Below are 22,031 nucleotides of genomic sequence, written 5' to 3' on the forward strand. Positions count from 1 at the left end.
CTATTCTGTCATGGAAATAAAAAAGGAAAATAGTTATATAATAGTATTATAACAATAAAAATTGGATTACAAGGGCAGGGATAAGGCCTGGTGAATAATTGTGTCCTCGGGATCTCCATGGTGAAAGGAGAGAATCATCTCTTGTAAGTTCCTGTGACCTCCACACATGCACTGTAGCACATCCAGGTGCACTAATCAATCAATCAATCAATCAATCAATTTCAAAAATTAGTTACAACACTCAACACCACACACACACACACCCCTAGAGAACAGAATTTCTAAAAACAGGTGAACCCTCAAGGCTCTCCCCACCACAATTAAATCAGGACATCTGAAGAAAGGCGTGAGCAGCCACATTTCCTAGCGACTCTAACACAAAACCAGAGTTGGGGTTCCACCTCTTGAAGTCAGTGAGTGTTTATTAAAATACATCCCTAAGGTCTGCCTGCCTTCTAGAGCAGTTTTCCCAATCTGCTCTAAAGAACTGTGATCAGCTAAGAAGAATGTTTCCAAAGGACAAAAGTGACTAAAGCTCTCTGAGTTTCACAAGCTCTTTTTCACTCTAAGTGCTAACTACTAAGCCAGGAAATGGTTTAACCACTTAGCAAAAGATTAAAACTAACACTGGACGAGGTTAAAAATCTAGAAGCAAGTGATACTCCTAAAACCTTTTAAAACACAAGTACATTCAGGACTGGACTTAGTAATGCTTTACAACTCCTGAGGGAAGCCACCATAGAAATGTATTCAGCATAGTAAGTTTTTGAAGACCAGTGGCTTTTCATTCACATAAATCCAATTCATTAAAACAAGTTCTACTCCAATTTCCCAAGTCACACAATCATGCAGGTCTCAACTTGTGCTCCCAAGTTATGCAGCGGAAAAATATGAAATAAGAATCTTTCTGTGTGCCAAACCCAAGTGTGGGAGGGACATGGCCCCTCCCTGTGAACAGTACACAGCCATTTGTGTTCAGAATAAGATAAAGCCTGACTATAAAGTCATTGTCCGGTGAACTAGACTCCTAAGTCCTAGACGCAAAGACTGTATGAGGAAATAAGAAAACCATGCAGCCAACAAGAAAACTTATCTGTTTGCCCAACCTACAAGGTATCATGACTCGGAATGTTTATAAAATGCCAAATACAAAGAGCAAAATGTACAGAACCAAGAGGAAAATAAGAGAAAAGGTTGTCATGGACAGCACACACACAGGCTCTGAGATGTATGTATGCAAGGTTGTCAGGGAAACTAAGACAATGGGCTATACAGTACAGCATCTTCCATCTGCTCAGGGCTCCAGTGGTATAAATATACAACCAGCCTTCAATACAGAAGGCGGAATGATGGTGAATCTAAGGGAAAGAGAATCCCTGTAAAGAGAGATACAGAGCATCATAAAGAACAGCTGACCAACGTGACAGCCATAGCTAGATCCTGAGGTCAAAAAGGAGACATGGAGAATCATTAACACAGTGCCAGGAGATGCTTGCCTGAGGCTTCATTCTGCATCAGGTACATTTGAGACACTCAGATTGTAAACATAGCTAACTGGAAAGAATCTCAAAAAACACCTATCACAAACCATCGTCCCTGTGTGTCTGCCCTGTATGTCTACAGCTTAGATGGATCTGGCCATATTTTAGCTTCTGGAACTAGAGCTAAATAGTTGAAACACTAGAAAGTCTACTAGACCTCCAAGATGAAGACTTCATTTTGGCTTTTACATCTTGAGACATTCCAAACTGAAATACACAGCACAGGCAATGAGAATCCAGACGCAACCATACACAGTGCAAAGGGCAGTGAATGAAGGGCTCACGACCTGGATGTGGACACTTCTGGAGCTCCAGCTCTGGTGAATTGCCTGGTCTGTATAAGGGAAAATGATACTGACCCAGCTTACTACCTCAGAATGTCAGAAATAACATACAAACCAGGGTTCCCGAGAACCTAATGTAAGAAGTCGCAGTCTACTGTCACTGTTAAATAGATGTGTAGCGTGTTTGAAAACAGTTTTGCTCTGGTTACCATTTAAAAGCATAATTGAAGGGAACCATCTCTGGCTTAGGACACCCTGTAATTGTATCAGTGCAGTGCTCGACATGAGCCATTAAGACAAATTATCTGCAATCCCCTGGCTGGGGCAGCAGGCTGTCATTAGGTGTCAAGAGCACCAATTATCCCAGACTTTCTTTCCAGACTATGCAATCCATTTTTCTCTCGTTGACTAATGTTTCTTCAAGTTCACCTTCTATTCACAGGGAGCTTGCTTGCAGCTTTTGTTCTTCCCTCATGCTACAGAGCAGTGGAACCCTCAGATGCATGCCTTGTTGGCCTTTAGGGACCTTGCTTTTTGTAGGACTCAAAAAAAAAAAAAATGCATTGCAGCTTTTACTGTGTGACTGACAAGCAGGAAAAGAGTGGATTTATCTTGCAACTGGCCATTTGAAGTCAGCAGTAGTTACTTCAATTCAAGTACAAGCAGGAAATTAGCCAATAATCTACAACTGCACGGGCTCTATTCATTTTCCTGGTACTAGACATCAGAGCCTCAGGTCCCTGGTCCCAGGCTAAGAAATGATAAAGTATTGGGAAATGAACTACAGCATCATTTAGAGATTTTTATCCAATTCATTCAGTGTCACGGTCACAATCGGCAAGGGCAGTTCCAGTGAGGGGTGAGAGAAAGAAGGGAAGCAGAATTGACCAAACAGGAAGTTGGTATCAAAGGGCTGGGTACGTAGAGTGAGGCTAAGCAGGTTGGAAAGCAGCTTCAATAGAAACACAGACGTCATAGCCTCTTCCTCCCAAGATGTAAGGATTATTGCCAAAGAGGGGGCAGAAAGATTTTACAAATCAGAGATGGTGGATGATTCCAATGACACAGTATTTTTCTGGACAGAGCAGGGTAGATGCACATATGAACATTATGTGGTGACAGCATTGACCAGACCTGTACAAGCTCAAGGAAAAAAAAAACAACCCAGGATGCAAAGGGGGAGGTAGGCGTGAGGCCTCATCTTTCTGAAGAACAGTTGACAACTGGTAGTTCAAGTAGAAACTTCTAGTTCTTTAGAAAGTTAGTTCTGTCAAATGTTGTTTTGCTGGGGCACACAGGCATAAGGGCATCTTGCTAAAGCAAACACACGAGAAAGATTGTTTTTCTGAAGCAGACATGAGTGAACGGATGTTTGAACATAGTTGTTTCATAGACACCTAAAAGAGGGCTTGCTGAAGGAGTATAAATATGACCCCACAGACAGTGGGAGAGGAGCACTGGGCATTGGTTTGCTTTGCTCCGCCTTGCTGTTCTTCGATAATGACACGCATGTATTGGCTCACCTTACATAGCGCTGTTGAGCTCAACTCGTGCTAACGCAGTCACTGAGAGACAGCCACCCAAGAACTGCTTGGGAGGCTCCCGTGGCAGCTTGACACTTCTGTGGTCTTGCCTCAGGCTGGTGGTCAAGCCTGGCAGTTTCTTCAGGATTGTACTACAGCTGCCTGTTATCTGCCTGCTGAAAGGACTGGACTGTAGCTGCTGGTTCGTGCCTGGTGTCTGCCTAGAGGACTGATCTGCCGCTGCTAAGTCGTGTTTGGTATTTGCTATGGGACTGAACTGCTGCCAAAGAAGACCAAGCTCACTCCCAAAGAACTATCGCTGAACGGCTTCACTTCTTATTCCACTACCTCTACGGGCGGTGGGCTAGAGGAGAGGTTGAACCCTTATTAAAAGTAGGTTGCAAAAACTTTATGCCTACAGGTGCCTACAGGTGGCTACTTAGAGTCAGTTTTGTTTGTTTGTTTGTTTGTTTGTTTTAAGGGTATGCCCCTCTGTTAGGTCAACCACAGTCCATCAGATGACTATACACCCAGGAGTATTTGAATAGCACAAATTGGATTTGGTGAGCCCCCCTCCCCCCCCAAAAGGGCATGAAGTAGGTAGAATGGGTAAGGAGGAAGACAAGGGGAAGCATGAATATGATCAAAATACTTGGCATGAAATTTTCAACAAATTAATAAAAATATTGTTTATAAACCAAAAAAAAAATCAATCCCTAAGAAAGAAGTAGAAATTTTGAAAACTCATACAACTATGTATAAATGGCCAAGTTTTGTAAAATGTAGAATATAATTTCAACAAAGTTTTTATTTTAAAATGAGCCACTACAGCCACATTTATCTCATGCCCCTGAGGTACCTGTGATAAGGATGTTAATAGGTCTGATGTATTGCCCACTGGATCAAGGTCACTCAGGAAGCAAGGAGAGCATCAAGAACTGAGACCCCTTCTCTTTCTACAAAAGTTTATGCTCATTCTTAGCTGTTATCCCTCCCACAATGCTAAAGTTTAAAGTGGCCTCAACTGCAGTTACTTACGAAGGAAACTATATTAAAGCCAACAATAAAAAGATAATAACGACTAACATTCTGAGTAGAAACAGATTTATACAAAACAAAACTCCATTACTAAAGAATCAGAGGTGGATTTAGATATTATTTATGCTCTTCCTACTATAAATTTCAGAAAGCAAGAATTACAGAGAAAAATAATCTGTAAAACAAGAAAAAAGCCAAAAATAGGTGTCTTAAAAGAGGACATGAAAAGGTAGACCACTTAGGAAACCAAAAAATTGATAAGGACATAGCAAAAGGAATTGAGCTGTACAGATCCTAGGATCCAGGCTGATGCCCCAGTCTCAGGCTTTTACAACACACACTCACACATGCACATACACACATGCATGCACACACACATACACATGCACACATGCATGCGCACACATATACACATGCACATACACATGCACACACACTAGCAAACACAAACACAGAGGACAAATCAAAGCAACTGTAGCTGTGAGGAGTGGGTGCACATGCACACATACATATATGCACACACACAAATGCACACACACAAATGTACATGGATGCACACATATGCACACACAGGACAAATCAAAGCAACTGTAGCTGAGGGAGTGGGCAGGGAGCACTGGTATGTAGAAGTGTAGGAGGGTGGGATAACAGAAGACTCTGGTAGTTGTTATTTTTTTTAAACATTTTTAAAGATTTGTTTTATTTTATTTGTATGAAGTTTTGCCCTGTATGTCTGTCTGTGCAGCACTGTGTGTGTCTGATGCCCACTGAAACCAGAAGAGGGCACCAGATTCCCTTAGACTGGAGTTACAGTTGTAAGCTGCCATGTGGGTGCTGGGAATCAAACCCTCTGCTCCATCCACTTTCCCATCTCCCCACTCACTTTCAGCCACTGTGCTTTTAGCCATCAGAGACTGGTAGTATTAAAACTCAGGTGTCATTTTTTATTTAATAAAACATCTCAAGAACAGTCACCACCATTCAAATCCTATTAAGAGATGTAAGAACATTGAAACTTTTCACCTTTTTTCCACTTAAAAGTAACCATAAGTGATTCCTCGGCTGCTGTCATTTTCAAGTTCAATTCTAGTTGCTTGTGTGTAATCAAAATCTGTCATGAGCATCCTATGTGTTCAGGAGAGTTCGAGAGCAAGTGGGACAAGAATGGAGCTTGGCCAACGCAGGTAAACTTCAAAGCCTCCCAGGACTTGGGTTCTGTGGGAAGCACACCAGGGTAGGGTGTTCAAAAATAAAAGCTCCAACTTACACTCCTTTATTCCTGAAATTTATAATTAGAAGAGAAAGTGACCCAAATTCAACCTTATGATCTATTTCCCAGATATGAGAATAAAGATATGGGTCTCTCTTCCAGATATTTAGAAACAGAGTTTCTAAAATATTTATTTTACATGTATGAGAGTTTGCCCACATATATGTTTGTGCACCATTTGTGTGCCTGGTGCCTGTGGAGGTCAGAAGAGGGCATCAGATACCCTGGAATTTTACAGATAGTTGTGAGACACCATGTGAGAGCTGGGAACTGAGCTCAAGTCTTCTGCAAGAACAGCCAGTGCTCTTAACCCCTGAACCATGTCTCTCGCCAGGAAGATAATTTTTAAAGAAGACTTTGTGACGCTTCTTCCTCTTGAAGGCACAGTCTCTAAAAAAGAAAATGTGCTCAATAAGAGATATCAACTTAAACTGCAAAACAAATCCATCTGAATAGGACAAAGTTCTCTTCTTTAAGGAATTCGATTCTGTATTGATTCTTGACTGCCAGAAATCCTATTCCTTGAGAACTTAAAACAGGCTTGGAAGACAATGAAAACATCTTTAAATTATGGATTTAGTTCTCCCTAAAGGATAACTACACGCAACCCCAAGCCCTGTGAGATAATTCTATCAATTTGACACAGCTGTTTACCATAGACACCATTCCAAAGAGCTCTGTCCTCTGACATTTGTGCTCACTCTGAAGGTTACCTTAGCAACCAGAGGAATAGAACACCAGTTTAACATGTCAGAAACTAAGGAGTAGAAATGGCTGCCCCAGAGAAAATACTAGAAGCAACAGAAGGCTAGAAAGCAATACTCAATATATACACAATTACTTCTTTAAAGAAAACAAACTGCTAGGATCCACTGTTTCCTACAATGCACTAATTTCAAAATGCAGAGAAAAAAAAAGCAGGAAATTTGTATGTTACGGATTTCCTGCCCACTGGTATTTCAGTTCTTGTAATCTGAAACTGTTGACCAGTACAAAGCTTCAGGCAGAATAACAAAACAGACAGGCCCCATAATCTGCAGGCCAGCAAGCAAGCTGGATGATCCAGCATGTCCTTCTTACTCAGACCTGGAGCCCAGTGATGTCAGCTCAGTTAATGGCATCTGCACCCAAGCCTCACTCTCTTCCCCTCCTGCATTTGCAGCCAATACACTGGCTTCAAGAGAAAAAGGGCCCAGCTCCATCTCAAGTGCTCACAAATCTGGCTTCTTGCAGGTTTCAGGTATCTTTCCCATAAAAAGAAAGAACAAGTTTTCTCTGCACACCCTGCCTACACACATGTGCCCCTTTCTGTTGCTGCCTAGTAGAAAGATGATGGGTCTACATGGCATGCAGCAAGATAACCATTTGTGAACACTGATGATCAAGACAGTTTTGCAGCTACTTAAAACCTCTTAATCTTACAATCTTTCCTCTGGAGCCCTGTGGGCTCTGCGCGTCCTTCTTCTCATTGGCTGCAATGCACAGAGAACCAAGTGTTCTTCAGGGGATGCTAACAATCCAATTTAGCAGAGCATGGTCATGTAAATGCCTACCTCCACTGTGATAGCATCGTGTTATTTACACACCGTACATTACATGTGTGCCTCATAACAACATCCACTGTTTTTCCTTTAAGCCCCTGTTCTTCATGCTGTAAGTGGTTCTTATACAAACAAGACACTGCTCAGACTTGCTCTCAAGAACTTGCATTCTGCAACTAGTAAATCATAACTCTAATTTTTAGATTCAAGTTTAAATCTAAGATAGTGTTGTCAGCTACAGAATATATTCTTGATCTGACCTATAAAATAAATATGTATGCAATTCCATCCTCTAACATGTCTTCACTGGGTCCCACCAGTACCTCCAATCAGCCCTCTTTGATGATGGATCTTCACACAGCAAATACAAATAGCCTCCTAGCTACATGGGCTATGTTTAAGCCCAAGACTTCCCGGAAGAAAAGATGGAAGGCCCAATTGGCTTAATCCTTGACTTCCCTCTATGGATAGAATAACTTATAAAGACAGGAAGAAAGTTAACCTCTTCAAACTTCATAAAGCAACCTGACAGGTCAAACTTTGTTTTGTTAAAAATTTAATATTTTCTCCTGTAGACTCAGTTCTCAGCAACACTGACAAAACCAAGCTTAATGTTTTTGGTAGGTATTAACAGAACCCATGTGTAGTGGCTATTCCTGGTTGTCAACTTGACTATACCTGGAACGAACTACAATCCAGAATTGGAAGGCTCACCTGTGATCCTGATCTTGAGGCTGGGAGATACAAGTTTCTGACCTGGATCTTGGCATGGAGATCTTGAGGCATAGTGGCCATGAATCCCAGGAGACTAAGGCAAGGAGATTGCTGAGTTCAAGGTCATCTGGGACAAAGCAAGTCCCAGATCTAGGCATGATGGTACACACCTTTAATCTGGGCCACACCTTCTGCTGGAAACCTACATAAGGACATTGGAAGAAGGCAGATTCTCTCTTCTTCGCCTGCTTGCCTTGTGGGACTAAGCAACTTCTAGATCCTGGAATTTCCATTCACAGCTGCTGCTGATCATTGTTGGGGAGTTGGACTACAGACTGTAAGTCATCAACAAATTCCCTTACTATATAGAGACTACCCATAAGTCCTGTGACTCTAGAGAAGCCTGAGTAATACACCATGCATTCCATTAGGGATAGAAGAGTATCTGCCTAGAAGACCCTGAAGTAATTGGCCTATGTCCACCTACACCCGCAGAGGGGTCCAAATTAATCTTCACGATATTAATTTACCCTTATTTGATGGCTAGTTTCATGTCAACTTGACGTGAGCTAGAATTATCTTAAAGGAGAGAACACAATCAAAAAAAATAGTAAGATCAGCCATAAGGTATTTTCTCTATTAGTGATTGAAGGGGGAGGGCCGGCCCTTTGTAGGTGATGCCATCCCTGGGCTGATGGTCTTGGGCTCTATAAGAAATCCGGCTGAGCAAAGTTATGATGTGCAATCCAGTAAGCAGGACCCCTCCATGGCATCAGCTCCTGCCTCCAGGATCCTGTCCTGTTTGAGTTCCTGTCTTGACTTCCTCCAATAATGGACTACAATGTGTAAGTATAAGGCAAATAAGCCCTTTCCTCCCCAACTTTCTTTTGGTCATGGTGTGTCATCACAGCAATGACAACCCTAACTAGGACACTCTACACAAATCACATCTTCAATCTGCCAATTTGTTATATATCAATGTGTATGCATTGAGATATATGAATAAGTAATTTCTACATGATGTCTTTTAAAAAGAAAAGGGTCTCCCCTCACTCTCTAGTTACAAGGCATGCACAGGACAAGCTGTATCTCTCAGTAGGCTGGGAAAGAAGTAACTGTGTTCACAAGGCCAGTGCCATGAGAGTTAATATGCCACATGACAGCCTCCCCCTGGTGAAGCCTGGTTTACCTGCCATCCCTGTTAGGCTTCTGGGAACACAAATGCAGGAAAGCCATTTGGTTGAGCAGGAAGGGAGGCTTCAACTCAAACACCAGCTGAGCACAAATCAGTAAGACATTAGAACATTTTATCCCAGTTAACCTGTCTACCTTATGCCAATCTTCCCAAAAACATGTCTATTAAATCACAAACAGGCAAGAAATCCAAAAACAAAGCAGATAAACCGTGACATCTTCTTGGGTGATTCTATTATTTCACCCAGCCTCTTCCTGCAAACTAGGAGTTTCAGAGGCCCTGCAAAAGCTTCTATCGTGAAAGTGATTTAGAAAAGAAACGGGCTTAATTTTATGAAATAGATGTGCAGTTTAATGGAAGGCCTGAAATTAAATAAAACCTGGGATACTTCCTTCTCTTGCGTGCATAATGAAGTTGCATTATGACTGATGACAGGCAAGATGCAGGCCAAGAGAAGACCTTGCTTTGCTTTGCTTTGTTTTGCTTTGCTTTTTCCAATATATCATTTTTATTGATTCTCTAGGAGTTTCCCATCATGCACCCCATCACATTCACTTCCCAGACCTTCCATGTCCCTCCCCCACCTTGTGACCCAAACTTACCCCAAAAACTAAAACTAAAACTAAATAAATAAAAGCCAATTTGTGCTATCTATATACTCACTGAAGCATGGTCAGACTCTTAGTGGCCTTCCCCTTGAATAGAACTGAGTCCCTCCCCTCCTCCCACACCTCGGCCAGAAGCCATCAACTGTGGCTTCATCATTAAGCCATCTTCACTGAAGCCATTCTTCAGTGGCTTCCTGTCTAGGCTGTCTAGGCTGTTGTGGTGAGGGGGAGATAGGATTTGTCACAGAAGCCTTTCATGTCCCTCCCTGTCAACTAAGCACCTGCAGTCAGCAATGGTATCACAGCAAAAGTAGCCTACTTGCTCTTCACGGTTCGTGAGAGCAAAAATCATGGGCCGCCATATGTTTCTGGCAACAATATAGACCATGAACGTGCCTCCCTGCTCAGTGATACCATGGACCCAGAAAAGGCCCTTGGAGACTGCCTGGACCATTGACATCAACATGGCCTCAGCTGGCAATGCAGACCACGCACATCAATACGACCCCCTGACTGCAGCATGGCTCACGAACATCAACATGGCTTCAGGCTGTAGCACAGACCACAGACATCCACATGGCCCTTGGTGGCAACATGGGCCATCAACACAAACATCAACACAGACCCTGGCTGAAGTAATGCCACAGACCCAGACATGGTCCTCAGTGGCAGCCTGGGCTGGATATCATCACCATGGGAGACCCTGCTTTTCTAAGGGAAGCAGTGCTTCACACTTTGTCTCTCCCTGATAACCATCAAAGTGAAAAGCAAAATCTGAGATATTTATCACAAATTACAAAGGAACACAGTAACGTTTCATGGTAGGCCTTAGGTCAGACACTTTATACAACAAAGCGATTATCAACTATACCTAAAGAAATCATTAAAAATAGATAACAGTTTTAAAAGACAAAAACTATTTTAGTAGCTGTCCAAAACTATTTTTAAATAGTTTTGAACAGCTACTAAAAGAGATAATTGCTGAATAGTTTGTAGGACCCTTGAAAATTCCTAAACAGAACAACCATGTGATCCAGTAATTCCACTACTGGATACACAAAGGAAAGACAATCAGACATCTAGAGAAGCATCTACATTCTCATAGTCATGGCAGACCCCATCACAATGCCTATAAAATACGCAACCAGTAATGAGAGGGTAAAGAAAAACTTAGTCATACACAACATGGAATACTATTCACCCATAAAAAATGAAACCCAGTCACTTGTAGCAACAGAGATGGAATTGGAGATCATTGTATTACAGAAAATAAGCCAGACACAGACAAATCAGTGCCCTGTTATTTAACCTACACGTGGACTTTCAAAAAGTATTACATCATAGAAACAGAGAATTAAATAACGGTCCCCAGAGGCTAGGAACACGGATAAGGGGAAAGACTGTCAGCAGTTGTTAAGCTGCAGCAAGGGTTCTCTGTGTGACAGTGACTGTGCATTTCAAAAACCTGTAAGAAAGTATTTTAAAAGTTTTAAACATAAAGACATGCTGAATATTAAAGTATAATTAACCAGATTTAAACATGATACAATGTACACACATATCAAAACACTGCGCAGCACTAAGTAATAGTAAAAGCAAATTTTTTATGTTTCTATCAGTTAAAACAAGTAAATTTAAAGCACGGTTACTGGGAAGGAAACTGAGCTGTGCTTATGACTGATGTCCCCACCAGGAATACAATACAAATTCCCACAAATTCCCACAGGCCCAACCCTCAGCCTGTTCCTCACGTCATCCATCATTATACTGGTAAAGGTCGGGAGACCGGAAGGAGACAACGTGAGGAGAAAACAGATCAAGTGGGGGTGGGGAAGGAAGACAATAAGAAAGAGAGTAATGGACAACAGGTGACTTCAGGACCCTGGTCACTGGGATTGAGGAGACCGACAGCAAGGACAGACAGGAAGTTAGTGGAGTATGGGAAGAAATGAGGACAAAATACCACAAAAATGCCACAATGAAGCACATTGCTGTTTGTACCAGTTTTTAAAGTAATAATAAATGAATAAATTAAATATGATTTTTTAAGAAAACCAAATTAAATATAAAGTAATTTACATAGGTCTCATTTAGTCCCATAGTCAGGAAATTCCCAAGTTCCCAAGGTCAGGGCTTAGCCAGATTTGAAAGCACTTTTGCTTAACAACCATGACACTAGAAACTATTTTTCCATAGGGTACAGTATCTCCCTATCAAAAAGAAAGGGACTATCTTACTTTTTCTCTTATCCAAAAATGGATCTCTAGATAGCCTAGAAAAAAATGGCAACAGGACATTTGGCAACTGTAGTTCTCTGAACTTACTTTACTGTATATTTCTATCACAAATGCGTACACATCATGGGAAATCTCACACACACCACACTACTGTCAATCCACTGGGAAATCATATACACATATTCTTATAAATTCACAGACATTAGAAAATCTTAAATTCTGAATTTTGACCTGGAAAGCTGAAAGCAGTAAGTCTGCAATCCAAATCACTCCATAGCTTAAGCAGGCCTGACGCTGGAAGATACTCACAGCTTTCTCTTATCCAAGGTCTTAAAAATTCAGAAACGCTTATAAGTACCCTGAGAAGGTTTAGAATAATTCTGATTGAATGGAGAAATGAATAACCTCTCTGATTGTAGGTGATGGCCTCAGTATTCTGTTTATAAAAGTCACACCTTTTACTTAAGGTGGTACATTCACTCTTACCAATGATCAAATTTAAGCCAACCTGTAAGTCACACCCAGAAGGTATCAGGAATCAAACTCATCAAGGTAGTATTATCCAACATAGCGAAGGTCGTGAGAAGAAAACTGCACATTGACGATAGATACTGTATGCAAGCAAACATCTCTGGCATTTCGATAACATTACGCCATTGATAACCCCCTTAAGACACGGCTACTGATGGGCTCAGTGGGTTAAAGTGTTTGCTGTCAAAACTTAATGATGCCAGTTTAATCTGTGGGATCCACATACCGGAAGGAGAGAAATGGCTTCTGAAACCTGTCCCCTGACCTCCACGTGTGCACTGTGGCACAAAGCTGCACCCCTCCCCCTCACACAGCCTAAATAAATAAATATGAGCAACTTAAAAAAAAAAGGAACATCCAGTAAACAGTTTGGCTTCATGCCCAGACAGGCTTGTATATGCCTTCCATAGCTCAACAAGCACTCTAACGTGTTAGAACAAGAATCCATCCACCCCTAGAAACTCTAAAAGCTTGTATAAATATGAGAAATATTAAGAAATTACATATCTGAGGAAATGGAAATAACTGTTGTAGTTTGATCAACATGCATTGTTTACATGTACATAATCACCATAGCATACCCCACAGACCCATACAAATGTGTGTCAATTTAAAAGCACTTTTGAGACAGGGTGTCTGCACTTTGCCCTAGCTGACCTGGAACTCACTATGTAGAGACCAGGACTTCAGACTGGCAATGACCTTAATCCAACTTTCATTCAAAAATTATAGCTATAAATGCCCTGGGTAACATTGACTTTCTATGCATGTGTTCCTGTATGCAGGTACATATGAATGTGTGGGAGGTTTTGTGTGTGTGTATGTGTGTGTATGCGTAGGTATACATTTGTGTGCTGTGTGTGTAGGTATGTGCACAATAGTATGTGTATACGCATGTGTGATTACAATGTGTATGTATGTGCAGTGGTGTGTGTGCAGTGGGGGTGTGTGTGCAAGTATACGGGGGGGGTTGGTGTGTGCACCATGGTCTGTGTGTACAGTGGGTTGTGTATGTGCTTGTGCATGTACAGGTATACATTTGGATGTTGTGTGTGCAAGTAGAAGCCATACTGTTGTTTCCCATAGGTTACTCATTTTTTTTTTTTAAAAAACAAAACAAAACAAAACAAAAAAACAATGTCTTTTTTTTTTTTTTTTTTTTTTTTTTTTTTTTTTGGAGTTATAACTCACCAATTTGGCTAGACTGGCTGGCCAGGGAACCCCAGAGATCCTCCTGACTCCATCTTTCCAGTGCTGGGGTTACAAATGACCACTGTTTTATGTGGGTGCTGGAGAATCAAGTTTGGTTGTTCAAGCTTGCTCAGCGACCACTTCCACTGAGCCATCTCATCTGCCCTGCCCTGACTCCAACATTGTCCAGAAGACAGCTCATCTGTTACCTTTCTTTCAGGCTGCCTCTCTTCCAAGTATTCCACAGAGCTCGTTTTTTTGTCCTTGTTTCCTATTGGGATAATGGCAACACTGTTCCCTTTCCATGGCAAGAAATTAGCCAAGGGGATTAGAGCCACAGTCTGAATCCACAAGCTCAAGAGTCAGACATAAAGGAGCAGTCCCCCGACCTCAGAGCAAAGCCCTTTAATGCCTCCTCCTCAGACTTCCTGGGAACAGGAGCATCAGCCAGCTGAGAGATAAATGGCTGAATCCTTCAGAGAACCCAGCCACACCAGGGCTAAGGCCTCAGCTAAAAATTGGGAAGAAAAGTCTACCCAGAGAAACAGACAGTAAACTGTAAGGCAAATTTTAAACTTGAGAAAACTGGCACACATTTGACTTTTCTGACACTGACCTACCTTCAAGGGAGGAATTTCCCAGGACTGTCCAGCCCAAAGGCAGCTCCAGTTGGGTCAGAGCCAGCACGAGCTCCTCGTCCAAGGCGGGCAGCGCTTCTGCTGTCAGGGCAAACGGGGTCAGCAGCGTCTGGTGACTACAGGCCGTGAGTCGGTCAGCCTGAGTGACGAGCAGACGAGCCAGCCTGCAGGCCATGTTGTCCACGTAGGTCACTGAGCCAGAGCCCATGGTCACTGGGGAGTACCCTTCCGAGCAGAGGCACACAGACACCATCACCGTCTCCTGAAGCCTATGGCCTAAATGATAAGATAATTCAGTCCATGTCTGCAGGAGTCACACGGGAGCCGTGGGCGGGCAGCACTCTCCAGGGAACAAACAGGAAGTATGGTGGCATCTCTGAATGTCACCATGAGCTGGGGGTCATCTTATTTTGGTGACACTGCCATTTTAAATGACCCTTTAGGAGCTCTGAGGATTTCTGAGTCTCTTCCCGCCAACCAAAGACATTTGCCACAGTTCTTTCACATCTGCCCAATCCCTGGATTCCAGTCTACCATCTGAGGGATGGCCTCTCTTTCTGTTCTGCCAACAGCTGGAACACACATTCTTAGCCATTTACTGAGGTGACGGGTTTTTAAATCTGTATCAGAGACTGATAGAAGTGCACCCGAGTTCCATGGGGCTGCTTTGGAGGTGAGGTGAAGATTACTAACTAGAGTCTATGTAAACTAACACATGCAACAGAAAACAGGACTTCCCGGGGCCCCTCCAGCGATGGCTTCTGCGTCTTGGAGACACTCCAGTGTGGCTGACCGTCCTGCTCCCTGACTCCATACTCTTTGCTTCAATTTCCCATTTTGCTCAGGTTGGTGAACTTCTGCCCAGCTCCATATTTTTGTCTTTGGTAGAATTTCCAAGAGTGTCAATAGCACCCAAAACCCTGGGACCATGATACTATGGCTGGACGGAGAAGAGTTACTCAGGCCCCCTGGGAATGATGTCTTTGTACCCACTGACAAGTGCTCATAGGTCTGCATCCTCCTGCCCTGCCTGACTCTCCAAGCTTTCCATCAAAGACTATGCTGCCAGAGTTCCAAAAACCAAGAGCATCTGCCATCCTCACAATGTCTCTCCAAAGCAGGGACTCAAAAGATGCCACCACATTAGTCTATACCTCTCCGTTATACATCGCAGGCCATTTCTACCATAGATGGGCTACCCTGGTAAAGATAGCCATTTTCCCACATTTAAAGGTTACCTTGATAGTACTATAATCAGGGAAATTTAAGGGTAAGAAATACACACCACTCACCCCATGAAACCTGTCAAAATGAAGACAAGGGCCCTCACTTTGAGCAGGCCACAGAACAAGGAGAAAGGCTTGCTTTTGCACCTAGGCGCTCAACGAGGCTGACCCTTCCATGTAAACAAGAAAGAAAGAGAACAATGCACGTCCTGGGGTTCAAAAAGGGGTGCTTTCTCGTTATTTTTATTCTCTCTCTATAAGCCGCTCATTAAAAGGGAAAATATAAAGAGATTAGGAGCAGAAAGGATGTCAGTTTATTTACCAGAGTAAAAGAAGAGGGGAAGGGACCCACAGAGGAACGGCAGCCATTAACAGCAGCCAGGAGCTTTGGTTTGTTTCTTTGTTTGTTCAGTTAGTTTTCAGTTTTTGAGACAGGGTTTCTCTATGTAGCCCTCCTGGCTGTCCTGGAACTGCAGGACCAGGCTGGCCTCGAATTCAGAGATCCACCTGCCTCTGTCTACTGAGTATAAGAATTAAAGGTGTAGGCCACCACTGTCAGGCATTTGTTTTTGTCTTTTTCTTATCTATAAGTTCCTGGGGCTGCCAGGCTGACCACAGAGGAATGAGGAAGGAGAATGGAGACATGGTCTGTCATGTCAGCTTGTCCTGAGCCAACTCAGGCATCGGGCTGGGACAAAGGAGGTGACCCAAGGCACATCCTCTATTGTCTACATCTAAGGATGCTAGACCTTGAGAGCTGGGGGGCAGCCAGTGGGATGAGCTCACCAGGACTAAGCCAAAGCAGACCCTAGCAGAAGAACCCCAGGAGTCAGTGGCACATGGCATGTGTCCTTCCTAAGAGCATGTACATACCCCGTTGTGAACTCCTGACCTTGGAGAGTGTTTCTTTTTCCTTGTGATTCACTACCTGGCATATATCTCTGGAGGGAAGATGTCTCCCACCCCACCCCTGAGAGGCCTCCTCACCTGGAATGCTAGATTGGAGAACATTATCCTCCACACGTTCAGCAATCACCACGTGCCTCTGATGCGACCCGTCGTAAATAAAGTAAAACTCCGCATCTTCAGGAAGATAAACGCTTTTGCCAAACTTTGCATAGACCGTCCTCTGTCCCTGAAAAACAAGTAAGTCTGGGCATCAGTACACTTCCTTGTTCCAGCTCTGAGAAACCACAGGGAAGGGCACAGTGCCATAGCACTGACACCTGTCATATGCCCTGCACGTGAGTAAGCTCAAATGTCACAGAGCCCCCTTCCAACATCAACCTTTTCCAAGCAACACCTTCCTGATGTGTCTAGTATGCGGGTCAAGGCCGGCCTATGCTGCTCTGGTAGCTGAAGAAGATCAAGGAATAGGAAAGAATCATTTATTTCATTTGCCAGATACACTCGGGTGATGTTTCAGTACCCTGGATCCCTATGTCCCAAATATCACTGTGCATAATAAGCTTATCTTGTATGGGAAATATCACTATAAATATAAAGGTCCTATATATATGTAATATATAGGTATATAATATATTATATGTAACATATATTAGTGAATCATGAGGAAAATGAAGAAACAGTCTCCAAGGTCAGGAGTTCACATATGTGCACATATGTGCATGCTCTTAGGGAGAACACAAGCCCCGTGCCACTGACTCTTGGGGCCCCTTCACTAGTGTCTACATTGGCTGAGTCCTGGCAAGCTCATCCCACTGGCTGCTTCCATATTTATATATGTATATGTGTATATGCGTATACGTGTGTATATGTATATATGTATATATTTTATATGTATATATGTATATGTTTAGGCATGTGTATGTATATATGTATGTATATTATAATAGTATATAAGTGATACTTATTCTTAGCTCAGGCCCTAGCATGTGCTAGACCACTGTACACTGCAAGAACCATAAATATTTTTAGATAAACAAGAGTGCTCATTCATTGCATCGACTCTGTCTCCTCTAAGTGATATCTGAGCCTTTTTTCTCAGCTGGGTTAGCTGCATCCTTTGCCTTAAGTGCATCTAGCTAACTTTACAGAGTGTCCTGGTTCCAAGGAGAAGCACTCCTTCAAAGGCATGAGACAGCAGGCTAGAGGTCTCAAGTACATGAGGCTTTGTTTGTACATGAGGGGGTAGCTGGCAACCAAGGCTACCAGATCACCTCAGGATCCTGCAGGCCTCAAAGAGTCAGGATACTCCCTGCCTCAAGTACAAAAAGGCAGCCCAGAGCAGGCCTCCAGGGAGAGAGGATGCATTCCGCCCAGCCTAAGGGAGTGGCAGGTAAAAAGAAAGCAGGGAGTAAAAGAGCCATTTACTCTAGAAGTTTCCAGAGCTTTTTCAAAGTGGAGAAGCCTCTGGCTGTCTGTGTAGCTGCCTAACAAAAATAAACTAGTTTCTTGCCTTGGGATGAATGGGAAAGGAAGCAAGGAAGATTCAGACCAAGTCTCCTGGACAAGAGTGTCAGCCTGACAAGTCCCTACAGCAGCATGACCCTGGGAGGCTGGTACTTAGACTAGGGAGGAGCAAGCCCAGGCCAAAGCTCCTCCTTCCAGTGACCATATCGTTATTTGACCTAACATTGTTTTGAAATTAAAATGCTGTCTTTTCATACTGGCTTGCAGTTGCAAGGCAGTTGCAAATTATGGATTATCATACGAATCACAGTGTTCGGAAAAAACTCACTGGTCCTCAGTTCTGAGTTTTACTGTCTCTGCATGCAAGCACGCATGTTTTGCACGAACGGAATCGACAGAAAGTGACGTGCCAAGGAAAATCTCCCATACAATGGCTTCAGAAAGAGTACAGGAAGGAGAGCTGAAAAGCAAAAGGCACAAAACAATAGTACACATTTGACAGGACCGAGAGAGGAAACTCAGACGGGCTGTCCATTTCCTAAAAGTGAAGGACAGCTTGCTCTACTCCTGTTCCTGGTTGCTAAAGGGCTGTTACTTCTCCATAGACTCTGAGCTGACATGGTGGCAGCTTTCTTAAACACAGAGCAGATTGCATAAATAGATCAAAGATTTTCACGGACCACAAAGATATCTAATCTGCCTCTACTCCAAACAATGGTCAGAGCAGGCTTTCTTTTGGCCAGGTGAACAAGAACTACCACTTAGGCAAGAGTTTCACCATGACCATTCTAAGTCCCTCCCTCCCTCTCGTCTTGATACATGGTTCCTTCCTCCCAAGAACCACTCCATGCTTTATGACGGCAAAGACTATGGGTCCACTCAAGAGAGGTGACCTAGTGTCCTGGCACAGAGGATGGCACTCAGGATACAAGGAGTCACCTATGTAGTAATCACAAGAACATCAGAAATACAGTCAAGGACTGCAGCTAGGAAGGAAGGTGACACAGAGGAGCCACCAGAAGGACCTGAGGTAGATGGTGGGAGAGGATGGCAGAGGAAGGATCTGGTAGTGGAAGAATAAGAATATCGGCAGGCAGGAAAAGAAACAGAGGCTCAAATGAACCAACTTAGCTGAGCTGTGTAGGAGATCCAGAGAAAGGGGGCTACAGGAAGAACAGGCTGAGCTTGTGAGCACAAATAATGAGCTGCAGGTGACAACCCCAGGCTCTGGCCACTGTGGCCACAGAAGTCTACCACTGTCCTTTGGAAACCATTCACTTCCCATGTGGTAAAGAGACTTACAGAATTCGCACATACAAACCTTACGCCTGCCCTTATTTGAACTCAGCTGCAGCCTTTGCTTTCAACAACTGAAAACAATAACCTGCCCTCATAAAACCAATGGATAGATGCCAGAGTCACAGATGCAGATGGGTGTGTTAGCTCCTTTCGGTCAACGTGCTGTACCCACAAGGGAGTTCATGGCTGTCTATAACTCCAGGGGATTTGACACCCTCACACAGACATACATGCAGGCAAAAAAAACAAACAAACAAAAAAAAACAATGCACAGAAAAAATAAAAAAACATCACTTAAAAAATAGTTCCTTGAAACTTATGGAAACAATAAAAAGACAAAGGCAAGATTATCTCCTTAAATTAATCTATAAATTTAACATATTCCACTCATCACCCAAACTGAATGTTTTCAAAGAAAATTGAACAAAAGTATTCAAAAGTTTCTTTGGAAGAATAAATAAATAAGAGTGACGATTGGAAGAGGGAATAATGTTTGAGTGGACAAGCCCTTGCCACACCAAAGCGAAATAAAGAATAAAACCTTTATTCTTATAAACAGTGTGACCGTGGCTGAGAAACAGAACACAAAGGAGAGACCAGAAACAGACACACGGGCATGTGAAAACTACATAATAAGTATGGTGGTCAAATCCAGACACTATTGCTGATGCCAAGAAGGACTTGAGAACAGAGCCTGGTATAGCTCTCCCCTGAGAGGCTCTACCAGAGTCTGACCAATACAGATTCGGATCCTTGCAGTCAACCACGGAACTGAGCACTGGAACCTCAATGGAGGAGTTAGGGAAAGGGGTGAAGGAGCTGAAGGGGTTTGCAACCCTATAGAAAGAACAACAATATCAACCAACCAGACGCCCCTCCCCAGAGCTCCCAGGGACTAAACCACCAATCAAAGAGTACACATGGAGGGACCCATGGCTCCAGCTGCATATGTAGCAAAGAATGGCCTTATCTGGCATCAATAGGAAGAGCAGGCCTTGGTCCTGTGAAGGATAGATGTCCAGTGTAGGGGAATGCTAGGGTGGTGAGGCCGGAGTCTGTGGGTGGGTGGGGAGAGCACTCTCATAGAAGCAGGGGGAGGAGAGTAGGATAGGGGCTTTCTGGAGGGGAAACCAGGAAAGGGGATAACATTTGAAATGTAAATAAATAAAATATCCAATAAAAAACATTTAAAAAAAAAAAAGAAAAGAACCAAGAAAAAATAAGCCTAGTGATATCTCAAATCAGTGGGGAAGAAAAAGGTCTCTCAGCTTCTTCATTGGCTCATGTACTAATCTACACATTCTAAGGACTTTTTTCTTAATCTGTCTCTCTAGGGTGGCTATATTAGCCTAATTACTGAGATTTCTCACACTAATGTCCCCTGAATTTTTGTCCACCACGCAGGGCACCTTCGTATAGTCATAATCCATCAACGACAACGTTATTTGCCAGACAACCTTTTCTATTTAGCATCTAAACTATCTAGCATGCTTGGACAGTAAGCCAAGTGTTTTCAAGTCAGGTAATGAGAACAGAATGGTACATCTGTTTGTGGTGGGGTTCTGCAATCTAGGGCCTTGGGAAGAGCTTATAGGCGTTAGTTGGTCTCAGCACGTACAAGCATCATTCACAAGGCTGTTTCCTGTGTATGGATCCATTTTCAGACCCATCATCATAATTTCAAAGGCCCAAAGGTTTTTAAAGGCTTATGAGCACCAGCTTTTAAAAGAACAGGCAAAATGTAAGCGCAAAACATTTTTAGGGCTTTTTAATGGTAATTGTCAACTTTTTATAAGATGATCAAAACATATTCTACTATATCCCAAAATACTCAAATATCATACATAGCCTCTCTGTGAGAGGGCTCCGGAACAAGAGCACAAGACAGGCCAGTGGAAACTGATACATTGTTGGGAGCCACAGTGAGCGTGTCAACATTCGCCATTACAAGATGGCGCGGGCATCCTGTGCTCCCACTAGTAAACAACTGACTGCGCAGGTGCAAAAGGCAAAAAGCGCGCCAAAGTCACTGCCCATCCCGGGGCGTATTATGGGTAATGAGTGAACAGCCAATCAGAAGTGAACACGTCACTCTAGGGTCTATATAAGCAGTGCCTTTTCCGGGCTTTAGGTCTTTCCGCTTCTGCTGATACAAGAATAAAGCCTCACGTGTCTCTTTTGCGGGCGAAGGGGACTCAAAAAGGGGCGCGGAACAATACATTATGTTTAATTATGAAAGCTTTCTAATACATACCATAAAACACGTTATTTTGTTACTAACATTATAGTGTAAGTGAACTAACAAACTTTGGGGTTTTTTTTATATTTGAAATATTGTTATTATAATAATTCTGTACAAGCCTCCCCTGTGGAGCAGACTCTTTGAAAAGTTAAACAGCAAAACCCCAGAATAACCTTTCCATATTATAAGAAAGTTAAAACACACTTACAGATACCAGCGAGTCTTATGCTAACTAGCTCAGGCCTCCAGAGTCAGAAACACAACCTTGTGTCTCTTGGTTTCTGCTTCCTTACCGAGCTGGGTCTCTTTCTCACAACTCATCACACACATTTGTCTTCATGTGATACTGAAGAAAATGATGACAGCCAACAGTATTTCACCTCAAATTTCTGTGTGTGACGAAAGAATTTCCTTAAAACATGGGTGCTGGGAGGACAGCCCAGGAGCAACCATGAGGGCCTGAGTTTCGTCCCCAGAACCCACATTTAAAACAAGCAAACAAACAAGCACAATAGCGCAGACTGCAATCCCAATGCAGAGGAAGTGAATCTCTGAAGCTCCATCTGGGAGATGGATCTCT

At 42.9% G+C, this 22,031-nt stretch overlaps 1 protein-coding gene across 2 annotated transcripts in view; it reads right to left on the reverse strand.

The window, feature by feature from the left end:
- Arhgef28 (Rho guanine nucleotide exchange factor 28) overlaps window positions 1-22,031 on the reverse strand; it is a 282,901-nt gene that overhangs the window by 152,636 nt on the left and 108,234 nt on the right. For both annotated transcript variants that reach the window (XM_076927245.1, XM_076927246.1), the window contains exons 3-4: window positions 16,525-16,672; window positions 14,294-14,587 (exon numbers count right to left, since the gene is read on the reverse strand). In XM_076927245.1, coding sequence (XP_076783360.1) covers window positions 14,294-14,587; window positions 16,525-16,672 — 442 coding nt within the window. The remainder of the gene's footprint in view (window positions 1-14,293; window positions 14,588-16,524; window positions 16,673-22,031) is intronic.

Source organism: Arvicanthis niloticus, chromosome 29 (assembly GCF_011762505.2).
Source record: "Arvicanthis niloticus isolate mArvNil1 chromosome 29, mArvNil1.pat.X, whole genome shotgun sequence".
Lineage (NCBI taxonomy): Eukaryota > Metazoa > Chordata > Mammalia > Rodentia > Muridae > Arvicanthis > Arvicanthis niloticus.